This window comes from Melopsittacus undulatus, chromosome 6 (assembly GCF_012275295.1).
Source record: "Melopsittacus undulatus isolate bMelUnd1 chromosome 6, bMelUnd1.mat.Z, whole genome shotgun sequence".
Taxonomy (NCBI): Eukaryota; Metazoa; Chordata; class Aves; order Psittaciformes; family Psittaculidae; genus Melopsittacus; species Melopsittacus undulatus.
Window position 1 is genome coordinate 53,583,420 of NC_047532.1, and position 18,833 is coordinate 53,602,252.

The 18,833-nt window shown below is 41.8% G+C and overlaps 1 protein-coding gene across 3 annotated transcripts in view; it reads left to right on the forward strand.

Annotated features, from left to right (window-relative positions):
- DOCK10 (dedicator of cytokinesis 10) overlaps positions 1-13,448 on the forward strand; it is a 159,637-nt gene extending 146,189 nt beyond the window's left edge. For all 3 annotated transcript variants that reach the window (XM_034063895.1, XM_034063894.1, XM_034063897.1), the window contains exons 51-56: positions 5,552-5,698; positions 6,189-6,399; positions 8,638-8,828; positions 9,511-9,611; positions 9,939-10,077; positions 12,748-13,448. In XM_034063895.1, coding sequence (XP_033919786.1) covers positions 5,552-5,698; positions 6,189-6,399; positions 8,638-8,828; positions 9,511-9,611; positions 9,939-10,077; positions 12,748-12,867 — 909 coding nt within the window. In that variant the 3' untranslated portion in view covers positions 12,868-13,448. The remainder of the gene's footprint in view (positions 1-5,551; positions 5,699-6,188; positions 6,400-8,637; positions 8,829-9,510; positions 9,612-9,938; positions 10,078-12,747) is intronic.
- The last annotated feature ends 5,385 nt before the right edge of the window (positions 13,449-18,833 follow it).

An 18,833-nucleotide genomic window follows, 5' to 3' on the forward strand; every position in this document is an offset into this window, starting at 1 on the left:
CACTGGGAGCAGGATTGGACCCCTTCATTCTCTGTTGAAAAAATCAGTGTAGCATTAATGCTGTTTGAATGCAAACCTGCTTTCCTGGCCTGTGCAGCAGCTCCAAAGAGAAAGGCAGTTGTGTCAGTATGATCTATAGCAATGGTAACTGCAGCACTCTGGGCAGGGTATTCCCTTGTAGGAACAAGCAAATTGGGAGCTGAAGGCAAACGGCAAGTCCTGGCTCTTCATACAGATTAACAAAGCTGAACTTACCAAATTCAAGGAGAAAGCAAGCTGCACTGAGGAAGCATAGAGTTTTCCGTACGCCTGACCTTCCTCAAAATAGGGACAGCAGTGTGGGAAACAGGACTCTTCTACTTGCAGCTTCTTGCCAGAGCTCTTCCAGAGATAGCTACTTGTAAGTGGGTAATTTAGCTGCAGCAGCTCTGCTGAACTGGGTTAAAATCTCTGTTACAGTGCAATGACTTTTCAGCTGCCAGTGCCACGAGGGCAACCTCATTTAAACAGCTTTCATGCTCTAAAGCATATGACTTTTTCATAGTTGTGTATTGCTCAGTCCGGTCCATTCCCTGGTGCCCCTGGACACTGAGCTCTAAATGCAAACAAGTACAACATCCTCCTTTCCTTCTGCAGGAGAGGTGTTATGTGGTAGAAGGTGAGACTTCTCTTTATTGCTCCTTGCAGAGGCCTAGTGACAAAAGTACATGACAAAGTGCAAATAATTAAAGGTAGATCATTCCTATGAGTGTCACTTGTGCCTCAAGTACCAAGGAAAATAGGAGTGGTGTGCAGAACTGATTAAGGAGGGCTTACCAGTACACAAAGGACCATGGCAGGTATGGGAGCTACAGATGAAGCTTGGCATGAAAGGAGAGACAGAGAGCAGTCTGTTCCCATGTACCAACTGTGCCTTCTCTGTGTTTCTCTCAGTCCCTTTTTCTCATGGGCCACTTGCTTCCATTTTGGCTGTGCAGACGGGAAGGTATGGGGCCTTCTGGTCCTTCAGTTACCAAGAGTATTGCAGGTTTCCATGCTGAAAGCAATATTAATACCCCATCCATTTAAAACATTAAAAGCATTTCCCTTTTTTAGTGCTTCTGGCAGACTTTGCACACTTCCTCCCAAAAGCCAACAGTTGCAGGTTTTACTAGTATTTACTAGTAGTATTACACTAGTATTATTTACTAGTATTACACCAGTAAAGCGATATGAACCGTTCTGCTTAGGCCACTATACAGAGGCAATGCCACTGAAGGAAACCTGGTATGCAGGTATGGGATGTTCAGTATGCAGGTATGGGATTCCTTTCAGTCTTGCACATACACTGTTCTATAAAACACCTGTGAGCTGATACACACATATAAAAATGTATTATTACAGCTATGCATTTATTAATTAAATATTTTTATCAATTATATCAATAATAAATATATACATATATCTTTTTCTTAAAAATGGAACACTGCTGTTCCTTAACTGAAAAAAAAAACAAACCTGCAGAGAAAGCAGATTAAAGGACAAAAGAACAATGCAAATACTGTTTGCAGGAAGAATTTTGAGGGTTCTTAGTAGAACAAGAAAATCTGCAGCTGCACCTGAAAACCGTTGTCCTTCATGTTGAAAGGGGAGACGGTATTTGGTTACTGTATTGCTGCAGGGATCCTCTGGAAGGATGGTTTGAATGACTGTAGGCCTTAGGAAGGATGTAGTCAGTAGCTTTTGTCAGAGAGCTTTATTTGCCTGTTCAGAGAGCCAGATTTCATGGCAGCTGCTGTTTTAGACAGCAAATTCTGTTAAGTGTCTTTGGTGACAGCATCTCATTGCACCACCAAGTGGCCACATTAGCCAGTGCTTATGATTTTATTCACAGATGAGTGTTTTGAGAAGTCATAGAATCATAGAATAGTTAGGATTGGAAAGGACCTTAAGATCATCTAGTTCCAACCCCCCTGCCATGGGCAGGGACACCTCACACTAAACCATATCACCCAAGGCTTCATCCAACCTGGTCTTGAACACTGCCAGAGATGGAGTATTCACAACCTCCCTGGGCAACCCATTCCAGTACCTCACCACCCTAACAGGAAAGAATTTCTTCCTTATATCCAATCTAAACCTCTGCTGTTTAAGTTTCAACCCGTTACCCCTTGTCCTATCACTACAGTCCCTAATGAATAGTCCCTCCCCAGCATCCCTGTAGGCCTCCTTCAGATACTGGAAGGCTGCTCTGAGGTCTCCATGCAGCCTTCTCTTCTTCAGGCTGAACAGCCCCAACTTTCTCAGCCTGTCTTCATATGGGAGGTGCTCCAGTCCTCTGATCATCCTCGTGGCCTCCTCTGGACTTGTTCTAACAGTTCCATGTCCTTTTTATGTTGAGGACTCCAGAACTGCACACAATACTCCAAGTGACATATCTTTCTTGAATTAAAACCAAAAAGAAGCTGTTAAATATATTGAATAGCTGAAAACTCATATTGTGCTGATAAACAAAGACATTCAAGATTTGTTTTCAGAGCAGTGGTAGGTAAAAGTAGAGCTGTAGTTTTGTTTTCCTATCTGTGAAAGAAGCTGTGGAAGTTGGAGGCCAGATTTTCGTAGTGGTAAGCTAACTGTGGGTTTATGTCTGAAGAGTAGAATATGTGTCATCTTTTCCAAATGTGATAAAACAGCTGTAGCTTCCTTACCAAAGAATAAAACATTCTCACTTCCATAGGAGGAGATGCTCACTTGATGCAGAGAAGGAAGGATCCATTAGATGATAATTTTGGCAGGTAAAGCAGAAGGCTTCACCTTGGCACATAGGCTGGAAGAATGGTGTGTATTCCTTCAGTAATGGGCAGGGAAGTGTTTGATGTACTGTGAGCTCCAAGGGCTGTGTCTGACGGCATATGATGCCTTTTCAGCACTCCCACAGTGACAGTCCTAGGTTAGGTCACAACTTGACTCTCGACACATCAGAGCTCAGTGGAAACCTATAACTTACTGCCCAGGAGATTGTCTCCCTTCCATTACGTTTGGCTGCTCCATGTCATAATTTTCATCTGTAAGGCTGTGTTGTCCTTGCAGGGCAAAATGAGTCAGTTGAAGATAATCCAGGGATATGCATTGATAATGTAGCCTTGGCTGCTTAATGTGGTAAAATCCTGAAATCGAAGGATATGTAGCTTCTGGAAATATTTAATCTTAGTTTCAATAGTCTTTGCCAGACATATAGCATATGGCAGACATGATTATTTATAGCTCACAGTTAACTTCTGCTTGTCACTTATCAGCTGAAATACTGTAGGGAATACGTACTTAAATGGAGTCTGTAGCATCAGAGACAAGACAAAGTCTGTTAGTTGTTTGTGTTAAGGTTTGGGGTTTTTTTTAAGCAAAACCATTAACATAGATACCAACTTAGTGTGCCATGTAGCATTAGCACAAAGATTTGGTACTCATATATAAACACTGTGTTGCAGCGTGCAAACATACACAGAATTAGTGGTTAAGAGCATTGACAATATTCTAACTTGTTATGTGATTGATTTGGAGAACATGAAGGGGTTATGTTGAAAATATGGAATAGTAGCAGAAAACAGCTGATTTTTGACAGAATTCTGAGTAGGGTGTTTAAGTATGGTTGCATGAAATTAATTAGGTTTTCTCACATAAAAGCAGTTTTACTTCAGTAGAAACAAGATCAGAAACTAGTTTATGATTCTGCACATCTTCTTCCCTCAGTGAAATCAATAAAAGAGTCAATTACCTTCTTAGATCAGTAAATGCTTACAGGGTGTCAACTTTTGAGGTCTAGCTTTGTTCTCCAATTACTTGTGAAGTTCTTCATATGCCTATGGAGTTTAATTGATAATATTGTTTAAAACTGTGCAGTGTTAGAAGGTCACTCTGAGACTGATTAAGATACTGTCAGACAAGCTGCTGCTATTAGTCATCAGTTTCCAGTAAAGCCCACAGTGCTCTTGGCACTTGCCAAATTGAAAGATAATTTTATTGCCCCTTGTCCTCACTAAAGGAGAACACAGATGCATGCATTTGTTAGCCCCTATCGAGATCAAGTTTGGTGATTTTTTTGTAAACAAACATTGACATTTACAGCTATAATTTGTTTTCATTCTTTTTTTTTTTAATGAAGATCTGCCTAGTCAATAATTGTAGTGGCCAGAGTTGAAATATGCTTCAGTGTGAAAAGGCTGGATTTTCCATGAGTACCTTCCAAAGAGATTTGGAGGTGTTTCTTGACTTCATTCATTTGTGCTTCTCTGTTTTTCAACAGATGGGAGTTTGCCTAAACATAAGGTAGAATTAGCTGTTCAAGCCGCATCGTGTTAAGGTTAAAGGGTCTTGGGTCTGACATCATTAATGTCGTCTGCCTTTCCCCTTGATCCCTGCAGCTTCAGGTATTTTTCTCTGGGTCACTTTGCATTCAGGTGAAAGGAGGAGGCTTTGGGTGCAGCTGCCATGGTTAACACTGCCAGATTTCATCAGCACCATGTGAAATCCTAGGAGGAAGTCTGGCGCTGCATTGGTATAGTCCTTGTGATGGCACTGGGATAAATGTATTCCTTGTTACTGGGGCACCTGCTACTTCCTGCTGTAGCTTTGAGGTACATGTTCGTCATGTATAGGTTGAGTGTCTGACCTGCACATGATGCAATGCTGTTAATTTTCTGAGGTTGGCATTTCTTCTGAAGCCTGAGTGGTTCTTGTTCAGCTCTTCAATGGAGGCTTTTCTTAAAGCTCTGCCAAGTCCTTCCAGTGTAATAAGTAAATGACTTTAACAAGATTGAGCTTTCTTTGCAAAGGAGCACAGTCTGTGTGTGGGTTTTTTGGTTTGTTTGGTTTTTCTACATAAATCTAACAGACATGATTGTCTCTGAAAATGGTGCGATTCCATATAGCCTTTCAGGATGCCATCAGAGTTCCTCTTCAGCTGTCCTGAACAGATGCAAATCAGTCCACAGGTGCTCTCAATGCCATGGTCCTGTGTATTGCTGTGAGCAGGAGTGTCCCAAACATCACCACAGGCAGCAGTGCCCAGCCTTTGCCTGCACACCTGGCTCCCAGACAGGATGCTCTGGAGGTGTCATGCTGGGCTAGGCATCCAGCAAAGAGCTGTTACGCTCATGTTCTGTTAGCACAGTGCTTCCAAAATAGTTAATTTTTAAACAAATGGTTAAAATTTAAAGGATTTTTAATGTCCGGTTTTCAATTCATTTGTGGTTTTTTCATCATGCACACATCAGCATTCTCAAGAAAGTGCTTTAAATCTGTAAAACAGCTAGCTCTTATATGAATAAATGTGTATGAGTTATTAAATGTGTATGATGTACCCAGGTACATCAAAATAATGGGGTAACTTCGGAGGTACCAGACCTCTACGTTTTTGCTACAGTGGAGAAAGGTAAGTTTTTGATTTAGGTGTTGGAAATTATGTATTGGATGCTCTGGAGGCTATACAGACAACCTTGATTCCTGATAAAAGCACCTTTTTTAGGCTTTGCCCTGCCTGTGATGTTCACTGTATCCTTCCATTTCATCCAAACAGGGTTTTTTTGAAGAAGAGGAAGGTAAAGAGTATATCTATAAAGAACCCAAATTAACCGGCTTGTCTGAGATCTCTCAAAGGCTAATGAAACTGTATGCAGACAAGTTTGGAATAGATAACGTGAAGATCATTCAGGATTCCAACAAGGTACAAAAGACATGCTGGTTTTGCAAAGGGGAGAGAACTGAGCTCATGGTGCATGTTCTGGGAGCTGCGTTTTCAATGAATATGAACTGAGTATGTGTATTAACTTCTGTGACCTACTTTTACAATCGAAAAAAGATCCTCACCTTATAGTGTGGCAGGTGCTGCATGGGAATGACAATGTTATAGCAGGACATCACAGTCAGTGGGAAAAGAGCATATTCCAGCATATGCCTGCATGCAGATATTTACTGTAATGCGGAAGCAGGTTGTTTTCTCTCTCATTCAGTTTTCATATACTTCTGCCAATGACTACATTCAAAAGTCCCACTGTTCTTACGGTCCCCTTGGTTAAATACCTTTTTATTAATCTGTGGTCTTAATATTAAAATAGGAAGTCTGTTTTAATCAGTATCGCTATAAAAGCATCAGAAATATAACAGATGCCTTGGAAGCTTATTAACAGAGTTTTATGTTTGCCACTGTTACACAGGTCAACCCCAAAGACCTGGATCCAAAATACGCGTATATCCAGGTGACGTATGTCACACCTTTCTTTGAAGAGAAGGAAGCCGAAGACAGAAAGACTGACTTTGAAATGCATCATAATATCAACCGCTTTGTGTTTGAGACACCCTTCACACTCTCAGGAAAAAAGCACGGAGGGGTAGAAGAGCAGTGCAAGAGGCGCACAATCCTAACAAGTACGTGTCCTCAGGATGTTTCCTTGCTGCCATCCACCTTTGCCAGTTAAGCCCAGCAGTGCATTTATTGTGCCAGGTTTTCTGCAGTCAGTGGGCAGAGCATGCTGTGCAAACTGATAAGTAATCTCTTCAATGTGTCCATTGGCAAAGTACATGCTCTCTTACAACTCTGCCGACTGTCTGGGGAAAAGTTATCTTCATTTGTGGAGTCATTGTCGGTCTTATTTTCTCATATTATTGACATTTTAACTGCTCTTGCAGTGATGTAATTTGGGAGTGGTTATGCTGGAGGCAGTTCAGCACTCAGAGCCATTGTTCTTTTAAATAATAAACAAGTCAAAGAAGAAAAGTAGGGTGCCTATTCTAAGAAGAATAAAACTTGGCAGATAGGATTTTTTTATTCAAAATCAGAGCGAGATACATCATATAGCTTTATTTTTTTTTAAGTGGAGGTAAGATTTCATCTCACTGGGGCACAGTGTTTGAAGACAGGAATGTCAGGAGCGCTAGATATGTCTGTTCTTACTGAATCATATTAAACAGAAAATGTTTAGCTCCTTATCATGACAGAAATCACTTTTTAAAGAGGCATCCTTTGTGAAACTACTACTGAAACATGACCTGTCTATATTTTGGCTGGGAATATGAGAAACTATCTGAGATGGAGACATTGCTCCCATGGGCAGCCATGAGCAGAGCAGCTGATATTCACATCAAAGGCCCCTGTGAGTGACAGAAAATACTGTTCCCCATGGACTTCACAGTTTCACCCAAAGGGCAAAGTGAAGAAAGCTGCTTACAGTACAGGCATAGTCACCTAAAAGTTTTGTTCTGGCAAGTCAGGAAAGAGGCACTGATGTCTGAGTGCATCTTGTTACATGACACAGTTTTGCTTGTAAGAAGAAAAAAAAGGAGGAGTGGATTATATATGGGGGTTTTAAGTGCTTGAGCAGCAGTAAGTGTTCTGAGACCTATACTGAAGCAGGTAGTTTCAGTGACTTGAAAGTGCGTCTGTTATGGTATGTCTGGTGAAAACAGAGATGGTTTTTCTTCCAGCAGAATGTTTTCCCTAGGTTATTACACGCTGTCATCAACTCCCACTGCTCTCAGCCTGGTTCCGTCTTCAGTCTTAGGTCCTTCTCTTCTCCCCTGCTTTTCCCTCTGGCAGTGCTTTTCTGTAAAGGAAACATATTAACCCCAGTCCCCTCCATCCCTGGCCTTCAATAAAGTCATATATTTTCATTTGCTTGCTGTGTAAAAAAAGAAGTGCTTTCAGTCTGAGAAAATGGCAAGGCTTATCAGTATCACTGGAAGAGTGTGGAACTTGCACAGGGGTACTGGGTGGCTAGAATGGTACCTGCTAAGTCTCTCCATGCTCCAGGGCCTGCTGCCTGTGTTGCACCAGGTTGCACTTGTCCTCTGTGCAAGAGGCTGTGGTCTGTGAATCACTGGCTCTCTGCTGTGCCTGGTTGTGACTTGTTTTTCCAGCTCTGGAAGTTGTGGGTTTCCTGCTCTCCAAGGGGACAGCCACTGTGTGAGCTGGAGCTTATGTAGGCCTGAGCTGACTGTCAGCAGATGCTTATCAGAGGAAGGAGTTTGGGAGAGCTTCCAAGTGTGTAGGGTAATTGAGAAAAGATTGTTAGCTTAAGGTGCCACAACAGTACCTTTGCCAAACTCCCTGAGATCCATAAAAAGGCTTTGACTGAAAGGAAGGGGTTTTGATGATAGATAATTCCTGTCCACTCCCATAGCAGTTTTTAGGCTGAATGTTACAGTAGCTCCTTTCATCTTTAAGGATGATGTCGTAATAGTAGTTCATCTGCAGCTGAGTGATACCCAATTCAACTAAGCTAGAAGCTCCTGCCTCTAATTTGAAATGCTTGATAGAATGTTTTGAGCTATTTGAAATTCAGTACAGGCTCATTGTTTAGTGCTTTAACTCAACAAATTTGTGGATTCTAAAATCCAAGTGGTGGGAGCTTTTTGCCACGTGAATGTTGCAGAGCTTAGAGTAAGCAATGGTGAAGTCAAAAATAAAAATGCTCATCCAGTGCCAGGAACATGAAAATCCATTTTGGACCTGCTATGTCATTTCAAATCATTTAGCAGTTTAAACTTTATTTGGATTGATGAAGAGATTAACAGAGTTAAAAGTTAAACTTTGACTTAATTGTTTTGCTTTCTTATACAATGTTTTGTTGGGTGAGTTTCTTTGATATGTTTCTTGCTTTTGAGTAGCCAGTCACTTGTTTCCCTACGTGAAGAAACGTATTCAAGTCATAAGCCAAACCAGCACAGAGCTTAACCCTATCGAAGTAGCGATTGATGAGATGTCCAAAAAAGTCTCAGAGCTCAATCAGCTTTGCACAATGGAAGAAGTGGACATGATCCGACTGCAGCTCAAACTCCAAGGAAGTGTCAGTGTCAAGGTAATAACAATTTGCCTTTTTTAATTTATTCTTTCTCTTTTCAATGCATCTACCTAAAATTTTGTTCTGATTTTCAACATTCCAGATGTATTTTCTCTGTTTCCTACTTCTGCTCATATCTTGTATTCCACTGCTTTTGAAGCCCACTCTAAAAATGTAAGAGAACAGAAAATTTTCTGTTGATGTTGATGCCTGCTGGGTTTATGTGCAAATATAACTACTTTAGTCAAATCTTCTCTAAATACATGTTAAGACCTTTGCAACAAGACCATCACACATCACTTGAGAATGCAGCCTGTCACATAGCCAAGCATGCAGATACTTTAAAGGGAGTTTTGTTAGGATTGGTTTTGTCATTTCCTTTTTAGAAAAGTTGGGAATGGTGAGAGTTGCATTTATTTATTGTATCCTCATTAAAATGTTCTCAAACATACAGCTTTCTGGATGGTTAACTAAGTGAGGGCTTTCAAAGGCCAACAAAGGTATGCACTTTGTGCAAGGCCAGCCAGCTCCCTTTTCTATAGTAAAACTCTTCAGGTCTCATCCAGGTAACGAAACAAATGAGGTGATGTTCTTTGCACAGGTTTGGTTGCCTGAGGCAGGTCCCCAGTCCTTGGAACACAAGAGAAAATGGCAATAAGCTGCTTGCTCTCTGTACCTAAACTGTATATTTTTCCCCCAGGTAAATGCTGGACCAATGGCCTATGCTAGAGCTTTTCTTGAAGAGACAAATGCTAAGAGATATCCTGATAATCAAGTTAAGCTTCTGAAGGAAATCTTCAGGTAAACATTGTTCAGACTTTCAACCCTCTGCATAGTATTAAATAGCTTGAGTAGGTGTGACATGAAATCAGGCTGAATTGAACCAGGTTAGTTTAGATCTGCATTTAACCTTTCTTACAAGTCATTCCCAGGAAAACATTTACTGAAGTTTTGGGCTGTTCTAATAGCCTGCATTCCTCTTGATCTGAGGATGAGCTCTGACTATCACTTCCAAGAAGGTGTAATTTGAAAGGGGGAGTAGAGGTAGAGTGTGTGTATATAGATAGATTTTATTTTTCCATTACTATAGAATTTGCATGCTTGTTCTTTGTGGTTTTGTGCTTGTAGGCAATTTGCAGAAGCATGTGGACATGCTCTTGATGTCAACGAGCGCCTTATTAAGGAGGACCAGTTTGAGTATCAGGGAGAGATGAAGTCTCATTACAAGGACATGCTCAGCGAGCTCTCTGCAGTTATGAATGAACAGGTTAGATCATCTATTTTGTTGCTGGTTGGACTGAATGAGAGTGGCTAATTGTATCTTCTAGTGACAAATGAAGCTGTAGAGCAAATTTAAAGTAAAACCTGGTAGTGCAGCAATCATTGAGAAAACATAGTTTACTCCTTTTTTTTTTCCTCTCTTCATTTTAAATCCAGATGTATTGTATATAATGAATCTGATTGTTCAACAAAGATCTGTCCTCTGCTTGTCTTATTACATATTGAAAAGTTGAATGTTCGTGAAGCTAAATGCAGACTGAGGTCTAGAGGCAAAGGAAGATAATCAGTAAAACTGGTGTTTTATGCTTTGCCTGCTTTAGCCTACAGCTGTGATATATTTAATTAAAGCAGTAAATTGCATTTAATGCCTAGCTTGAAACTGGAGGAGATATCTTTATAGTTCCTATTTGTATTCAGCTTTCAGAGCAAGAGTTACTACTGGGGGTTTTTTATATATACATTTAAGTACACTGTCAAAATACATGCCATGTATTTCAGCTGTTAGCAGCTTCAGATGGATGAGCATGCATAATTGCATTCTATGAAATACATCCCAGAATACTGAACTGGGCTTCAGTGCACACTTGCAGCTATTCTATTGCTGTGTCTATGCAAATATTTTATTGGGTTTTTTTTTTGTTTTAATTTAAATATTGAGTGTTTCTGCATACTAAAATGTGAATTAAATCACGCTTAGCTGTTTCTCTGTGTGCTTGTGTGTAGGCCACCTTAATTGCATCTGTGAAGAACTTAGTTTCTATCAGTTGCATTTCCAAGTGCCTATAGCATACATAAGCACTACTTATGTAGAGTTACTTTGTTCAACCATTGTTACCAGAGATAGCATCTCGCAGAAGTGTCTAATTGGCAGTCCATAGACCATGCTGTAATATTCATCTTGACATGTGAGGAGAATAAGATTTACAGGCATTTTTTGGCTCATTGATCCTATGGAATGAGCTGGTTTTTCTCAGGGTGTAGAGCAGTGTAACTGCTTTGAAGGCTTGGTGTATGTCAGGTGGGGGTCAAGCTCAGTGATCATTGCTGTTCTGTGAGTTGTGCTCCCTGCCCATTCAGGTGTTTACGTATTTGTGAACCTCAAGCATTTCACTAATTTTATAGTAACTAATATTTATCACTGTTTGTGATCACTGGAATTTGAAAGCCCACACTGAAAACCAGTCTCCCACTTGCAGCCTTGTGGGGCAGCATTATGAGCAACAACCCAGTTTTCCAGGCAGCACGGCTTTTTGTGGTAACTCTGCTCCTCCTGAAGTGAAGGGATGAACTGCCTCCTTCTGACCAGAGTGTTGCCTCAGAGAAGTCGTGTTCTGTAAACTGTGGCTGAAATATATTTTCTCACAGTTGGAAAGCTTGAGGGTGTCTGTGCTGTGTGCTTCACCCCAGTAAGATTTGCCATCTTTCCCTTTGTTGTGTTCAAGAGGGTTTTGCTTGCTCACCCACTGACAGTGACTCATCACCATGTGTTTTTCTCTCTTTTGTTTTGTTTTGTTTTTCTTTTCTGACAGCTCTGTCATGGTCCTTGCTTATACAGCTTCTCTTCTTCCCTGTCTAACATTTCCCTCAATACTATAGCCAAAAGTGGTATGTTCATTTTTCTTACATCTATTTTTTCTTTTAATGTCATGTACTTTCCTCACTTGCTGGTTTTCTACTTGGTGTGTTTGTTTAGTTTCATGTCTATGACTCCCTTGCTCAGAGACATATGAAAAAGAAGGGACAAGATGTACATAGTGTGGGTACAGTTTCTTTTCAGAACTGTCAGAATTGCTGGCTCAGGCACTAAGGGTGTACATGGGGGCAGCATGGTCATGTCTGCCCAAGTAATAAATGTGGTGTGATTGACCTGCAGCCCTGACCAGGGATAACTGGGGGTCGTAAAATTGTGCCTGGAGCCTTGTGAAGGGGAAAGGCTTTCTCTTCCACTATTGACAGCTGCATGGTCAGTGGGGATGGCCCAAGTCCCTGCTGTGGATGCTTCAGCACAGTGCCTCATGGAAGAAGGCAGGTTTTCAGTCTGTATTTATAGAATAGGCTTTATAGCCTATTACCAAGGCTAAAAACAACTTGGGGGGGAGGGGGCAGGATCCTTCTTGCTAAAGCCTATTTTAGGACGGGGAAGAGCAAGCTTCTGCCACTGCTCTTCCCTAATAGCACAGCTTTGCTTGCAGCCTCAGCCTGGGAATTTGTCCAGACCCTGCTAACAGACATACTTTTCCATTGCCATGTGTGTGAAGGTTGGTGGGGATGCTGCATGCCTTCAATGAGTGTGTGGGCAGAGCCTGGGGCTGGTCTGTACCACAATCAATAGGTGCCACTGCACCTAAAATGCAGGTGACTTATCAGTTGTGTTTGTATGATTGTTGTTAGAGAAACAGAGTTCAGGGAACACCATGAAGCACCTCTTGGCAGAAGCCGGTGACCCCAGCCCAGCCCCATTTATTCCCCCAGCTCAGAGGACATCCTCCCGCTCACTGCAGCCTCCAGTCACCTCTGCGTACCTGGGCAAAGGTCATTTTCTGCTGTCAGATCTTTAGCATCATAGTGTAACAAATAAAGAACCAAACAGACTTCAGACATCAAACTTCAGATCTCTCTCACTGTTGCACATATTTTTTTTCTTTTTTATCAAAAGATTGCGTACAAGGAGGACTCAGCAAAACAGCACGGAATGGAGCGCACTTATTCACGGGTCATCAATAGAGCCAGCTCATCTGTGCCAGCAACAACCATCCCAGCAAATCCTGATGCTTGACTGCAGTGTGGGGAACAGATGACCCTGGGAAGATCTGGGGTGACTGGGCTGGGTTTTCCCCTTGGGTTGGCTTTTTTCCTTTTAGATTAATAGTACTGAAAATTAATTTGATCACGGACAATGCCAGGAAAAGGATTTGTGGGTCATGATTTTAATTTATTGGAAATCTTCACAATGTTCTTTTTAAAACTGCAAGCTTGATTTTGATTTTTTGTATTTTTTTTTTCCTGCCCCAATATTTGCACATTCCTTGTCTTTTTGTTGTTGTTGTTGTTGTCAATTTTTGGTTTTGAGCAGCCTTTATTAAGCCAGGCTGATAATGAGATTCCCATTGAATAGATAGCTACACAGTAAACCCTGGTTTGCTATAAATTATATCTAATACTAAGTCCTAGTATACATATATTTTAAAGGTCAGAGTGGATGTTTTATAACATTTAAGTATATTGCAATTGTAAATAGAAGATGTGTAAAATATGTCATTTTTACAAAATTTAAAAAATATCTTTTTAGTTAATTATGACAGTACTAAGAATATGGATAACATTTCAGTTACCATTATATTAAAATATTTGTGTATGTATATAAAAGCGTCCATAAACTCTTCTCTTTGGAGGTCTGTGCATTGGTTCATTGCCAGTAAACCATGTGTGCCTGTCCTGGGTTCAGCAGTAGCAGTCATTTTTCTCCTTCTTAGTAGCTGGCGCAGCGCTGTGGTTTTGACTTTAAGCCTGGGAACAGAGCTGATAACACCGATGTTTTTAGTTACTGCTCAGTAATGTTTACTCTGACCAAGGACTTTGTGAGTCTCATGCTCTGCCAGGCAGGAGGGGAAGCCAGGAGGAAGCAGAGACAGGATACCTGACCCAAACTAGGCAAAGGCATATTCCATACCACAGCATGTCATGCACAGTATATAAACTGGGGGCAGTTAGCCGGAAGGCCCAGATTGCTGCTTGGGTTGGGCTAGGTATCGGTCGGCTGGTGGTGAGCGGTTTTATTCTCTTCCCTTGTTATTTCCCTTATCATTATTATTGGTGGTAGCAGCAGTGATTTGTGTTATACCTTAGTTACTGGACTGTTCTTATCTCAACCCGTGGGAGCTACGTTCTTTCAATTCTCCTCCCCATCCCTCTGGGAGTGAGGGCAGGAAGGTGGGGGAGAGAGCGAGCAGCTGCGTGGTTCTAAGTTACCAGCTGGGCTTAAACTACGACAGTGCCAGAGCTGTGGAGATGAGGACACCTCCTGCACCCCAGCTGTGTTGTGGTTGCTGATAGGGATGTTTATGGCTGTCCGCAGAACATGGGTTCAGATTCTCTCCGTCCCCAGACTAAGGCCACCCTGGGAAGCAGGGTCTCAGTGTACTGCACCTGTTTGAGGCCAAAGAAGCTCTGCTCTTTGAAGTTTGTGGTCCCAGGTCTATAGGGAAGCCATGTGCCTTTAGTGTGATGTTTGTTTTAGTTTCCTCATCATGCTGGGATGAGGTGGAGCAGTTCTGCCAACTCTTTAAAAATTCTCTTTATCCTTGGCATTCCCACACTAGTGTATGTTCATTCCTTTGTCCGTAGAAAATCCCTGCTTTCAGGGGTCCTTGCTCATTGTGCAGGTATGTTAGGATCCCTCTCCTCTATGCATGCGGACACAATTGGGATAAGCTGTGACTCATTTTTCCTGGAGAAACCCTGGTGATTCCCCTGAGACCTCCACAGGTTCATGAGAGAGCAGAGCAGAGGCCAGTGCTGTGTGGGGATACCATGAAGGTTTTTCCAGTGTGTTGCCTCATTCTGCCCTACTGTCTCCTTTCCCTATATCTCTTCCCATTACACCCTCAGGTCACAGCTGGTGGATCTCCACTCAAACTTGGCCCTATAGGCAGGAGATAAGGGTGGCCTCTAAATTCACCCCATGTATATGTGCAAGGCAAAAGTGCCATCATCCAGTCTCTGGCTGTTTGCCAGTGCTGTACTTGCTGTCAGTGCTTGTAGCTGTGTCTCACTGTCAGCGGATCTGGGGTCTTTCAGAAGGCATCTTTGCTGAGGGTTGAAACCCACATGTAGTTCTGTCCTGGTGGTGGAAGGGGAGGGGCCCCACTCCAGCGTTAGTCCAGCAGCAGTGTAAGCCCACGTCTGTGATTTGGTAACAGCACATGCTCTCTACAGTGCACCGCACACCAGCATTGACCATGCGGCTGGACAGGAGCCAAACACCTTCCTCATCCTTGCCTTGAAAAGCCCAGCTCTGCTCATCAGATACTGCATTGTTTAACACTAATAGTCTGCTGAAAGGAACAGTTTCTGACCCAAATTTTAACCTACTTTATACTGTACGTGTAGCCGTAGATGAAGTTACCTGAATTACCTGCTTCTCATTTGTATATATGGAGGAACCAGTCATCAGTGGCAACAGAAGGAATCATGGTACAAAGGAGGTAAGTCTGAGCGTCAAGCCCTCTTGTCCCTTGGTTTGTTGGTCTCACTGGACTCATTTTGCATTTACTATGATCTGTACTTATGGATGGGTACTTCAGAAGCCATGAAGGTGATTTAGAAACAGAATGTTTCTAATTAATGTTCATGAGAATTGAGCAACTGAATCTGCTTGGCATCTTTGGGAATAACTACATTGCAAAAGCCTGGTTTGCACTGGGGGAATAGTGCAAGCTGTCACTAGGCACGTTTGAAGCCAAGCTGTGCTCTGAAAAGCAGAGCTGATGAGAACCCTGGATTATTTTCTCAATAGCTTGTACACCAAGTAAATTTCATATGTAAGTGTAAGGGTTGTGGGGTTTGGTTGGTTTTAAGCCACCAGCTCAGCACCTTCCCAGGGTTTTTGAAAATCCAGCCCTTTTGCTGCTACCTTGTTGCTAGTGTTGGAGATGTAGCTGGGTCATTATTCCAGATGGCTCTTCCTCTCCTACTGGGTTGAAACACTTTCAACATAGTCCTGTGAAAGCAATTAGCAAACATTAGCTTTGAACCAGGTTGGCAACAAGGAGAGAAACCAAAACAGTAAAGAATGTATTGTCCCAGCATTTGAGGGGAAATGATGAAAGGCACAGGAGGCTGTGGGATTATTACAAAGATGGGGTTTGGGCCTTTACCACCATAAAATTCAGTGACCAAAACCACAGAAGTTAGATATGTTGGTGCTGGATCCCGCATCCACCCCCATCTGCTTTCTATGAAACCCTCACAGGTCTGAATGGTGTGGTATCGCATGCCACAGAGCAGGCACTGCAAGAAAAGTCTGTTTTCATACAGTGGCTGCTTTTCTAACTCTTAGGATTATATGAGGTCTATATATATTTTTTTTTGCCAAAAACTCCACTTTGAGACTCCTTTTGTGTAAGGCAGCAGCACAAACATGGTTCAGCTGTTGTCAGAACTGAGGCTTTCTCCACTTAACTGTGGAATTATGTAGGTGTTTACAGATGAAACTTTGATAAGGACTGGTTTTTAGCCTATGAGCAAGATTATTAATAACAGGTAAATAAATAATGCATAGGTCTAAGTGTCTTGATTTAGGACTGTTGTTGCTATCCTTGCTGACGCTCAGCATATTCAACTGTCTCACATTCAGATTACTTGTGTAAGTGGAAAATAGACATTTTTCTCCATTTTACCCTCATGGCAAACAGTTCTAAGTGCAGCCTGAGAAGCTATAACACAGAGGAGAAATATTGTGAGGCAGGTGGAGCTGGGGGAGAGGCAGGTGTGGGGCAGCACCAGGCCCTGTGAGGGATGCAAGCGGCAAAAGGGCTGAGGACAAAGCTGAGCTCAAGAATGCTCTCATCCCCCTTTAGAGTACAAACTCTTGAGAGTGCAAGAGAAATTATTCATGTTTGTTACTTAGTGGAAGCTATCCCAACACCCCAAAAGGAGTTATGTGTTATACATATTTTATGTTTAATCACATCTTTAGTGACACCCAACCACAACCAAAGGCTTAAATTTCAATTAGAGGGAGATGTATTAAATGTTTAATAGGAATCATTCATTACAGGGTAATTATATCTTAACATTCATTGGAGAGATGTCACGTTGGCAACGTGGTGTTGATCTGAACATGGATGAATTGGGGGGGGCGGGGGTGTTTTGGTTTTCTTTTGTGGGGGATGTAATATCCAAATGAGGAAAAAGAAGGATGATCTGTACCATTCATACATACTCCAGATACATCACCCTTCTGCTGCCCAGCCACAGGCCTGGATCTGGGGAAAAGTGAAATTACATTCCTGTGTAGCTTTAAATGGATTTCTGGATCTCAGTGTGAGAAATGTGCCGAGAAGCATCCGTCTGAATGTACCTTTTACTGTAGTTTTGAACAGTTTTAAAAACAGTAACTCTGACCTAACTCAGTATCTCAGCTGTGATGAATACGGGAGGATAAAGATTCAAGACAGATGAGCTATCAAGGATATTGTAAAGGAATCTGCTATGCATTTGAATGCATTTTTAACAGGTCTGAAATGCATGCAGAAGATTGCTCTCATCTCTAGATTGTTACAAAACTAATGAGTGTTACGCATTCACAACAAACAAATTGAAGCCATGAAGATAATTTTGAACCCAGACAGTTAAAATCAAATATTGAATGAGAGCAGAGAAATGGGATTTTGAGACAAGCATCCAAACCTGTAGAAAAAGCAAGAGTTAAGGTGAGGGTGCTGAGGTGCTGGCACAGGTTGCCATCAGCTCACAGAGTGCCTTGGGCAGGAAATGAGAACATTATTATTCTTTTCAAGAGGAGTCCAGCACGGTTCCTTGGTGAAATATTAGCTATGGAAGACATAAAGTAACTTCCCTACCTCTCAGGCACATGTCGGAGTATTTGGAGATGGGAAAAAAATGAGACATATGGTGAAACCAGCAGGGTTAGGGGAAAGTTGTCACAGTGTCTACATTATCAGGCCAAAGGAGTATGAGCTGAATGGTAAAAAGCTCATTTGTTGCAGTCTCCTCATTAGTGGGCCCTCTGATTCTCTTACACATACAGCCTCAAGATGCAAAATCATTGGCACCCAAGTAGCTCTGACTCACTCCACTGCAGGAGGAGCTGCTGCCCTGCAGGGAAGTTGTGCCTAACAGAGGTTTGGAATGCATCCTGGGCAGTCACCCATGCCCTCAGGAGCATCCCTGGGGCACAGTGAGGTAGGATTTAGGAGTGATGGGTGTCCTATAGGCCAGGAGGCATAATTCAGATTGGATACATGTGTGGTTGCTTGTGACATTCCATTAAGTTGACAATGTACAGGTAATTTTGGCACATTCTCAGCAATGCAAAACTGCAATCATAATTACTGACTTTTCTGCCTAAATTGTTGCGGTTCTTACTTATTCACTAAAAGCAAATATCTTGAACACTAGCAAAAAAATGCACATTTCCCTTTCTCCCAATTAGTTATCCCCAGCTTAATAGATGTTTTCTGTGTGCTTTTTAAGCTGTGTTCCCCATATGCTGCTCCCCAACTGCTGCTTCAGTTAGCTATAACCATTCATTGTTGTTGGAGAACAGCTGTGAGGGTGTTACTTGACCTGCGATATGTTTTCCTGACCTGCAAATGCCATTTGGTTTTCTCTATAGCTCTGAGTCATGTTTTAGATGTATTTACACAGATTGCATAGCTACATAGATACAAATAGCCTCATACACATTTTATATGGTATGTTTTGTTTAAGAAAAGAAAACTTGACTAAGAAATTACTATTATTTTGAATTTTAGGATGAATATTCTGCTTGGAGCTCCTCCGCAATCATGAGACTACTTGCCACGAGTGATGGCTTGTTTTAATTTGAAAGCTATCACAAGCCTCTGTGCAGGTAACTGTGGGCCCAGTGGCATGCTCCTAGTTAGTAAAATCTCCAGCTAAGCATGTAGATTTTCCTGCATGAGGCATGGTTTAGTACTCTGTAGCATCTGTTGTGCTTGCAGGGAGCTGGCATCAAACAGATTAATTTTGATTATT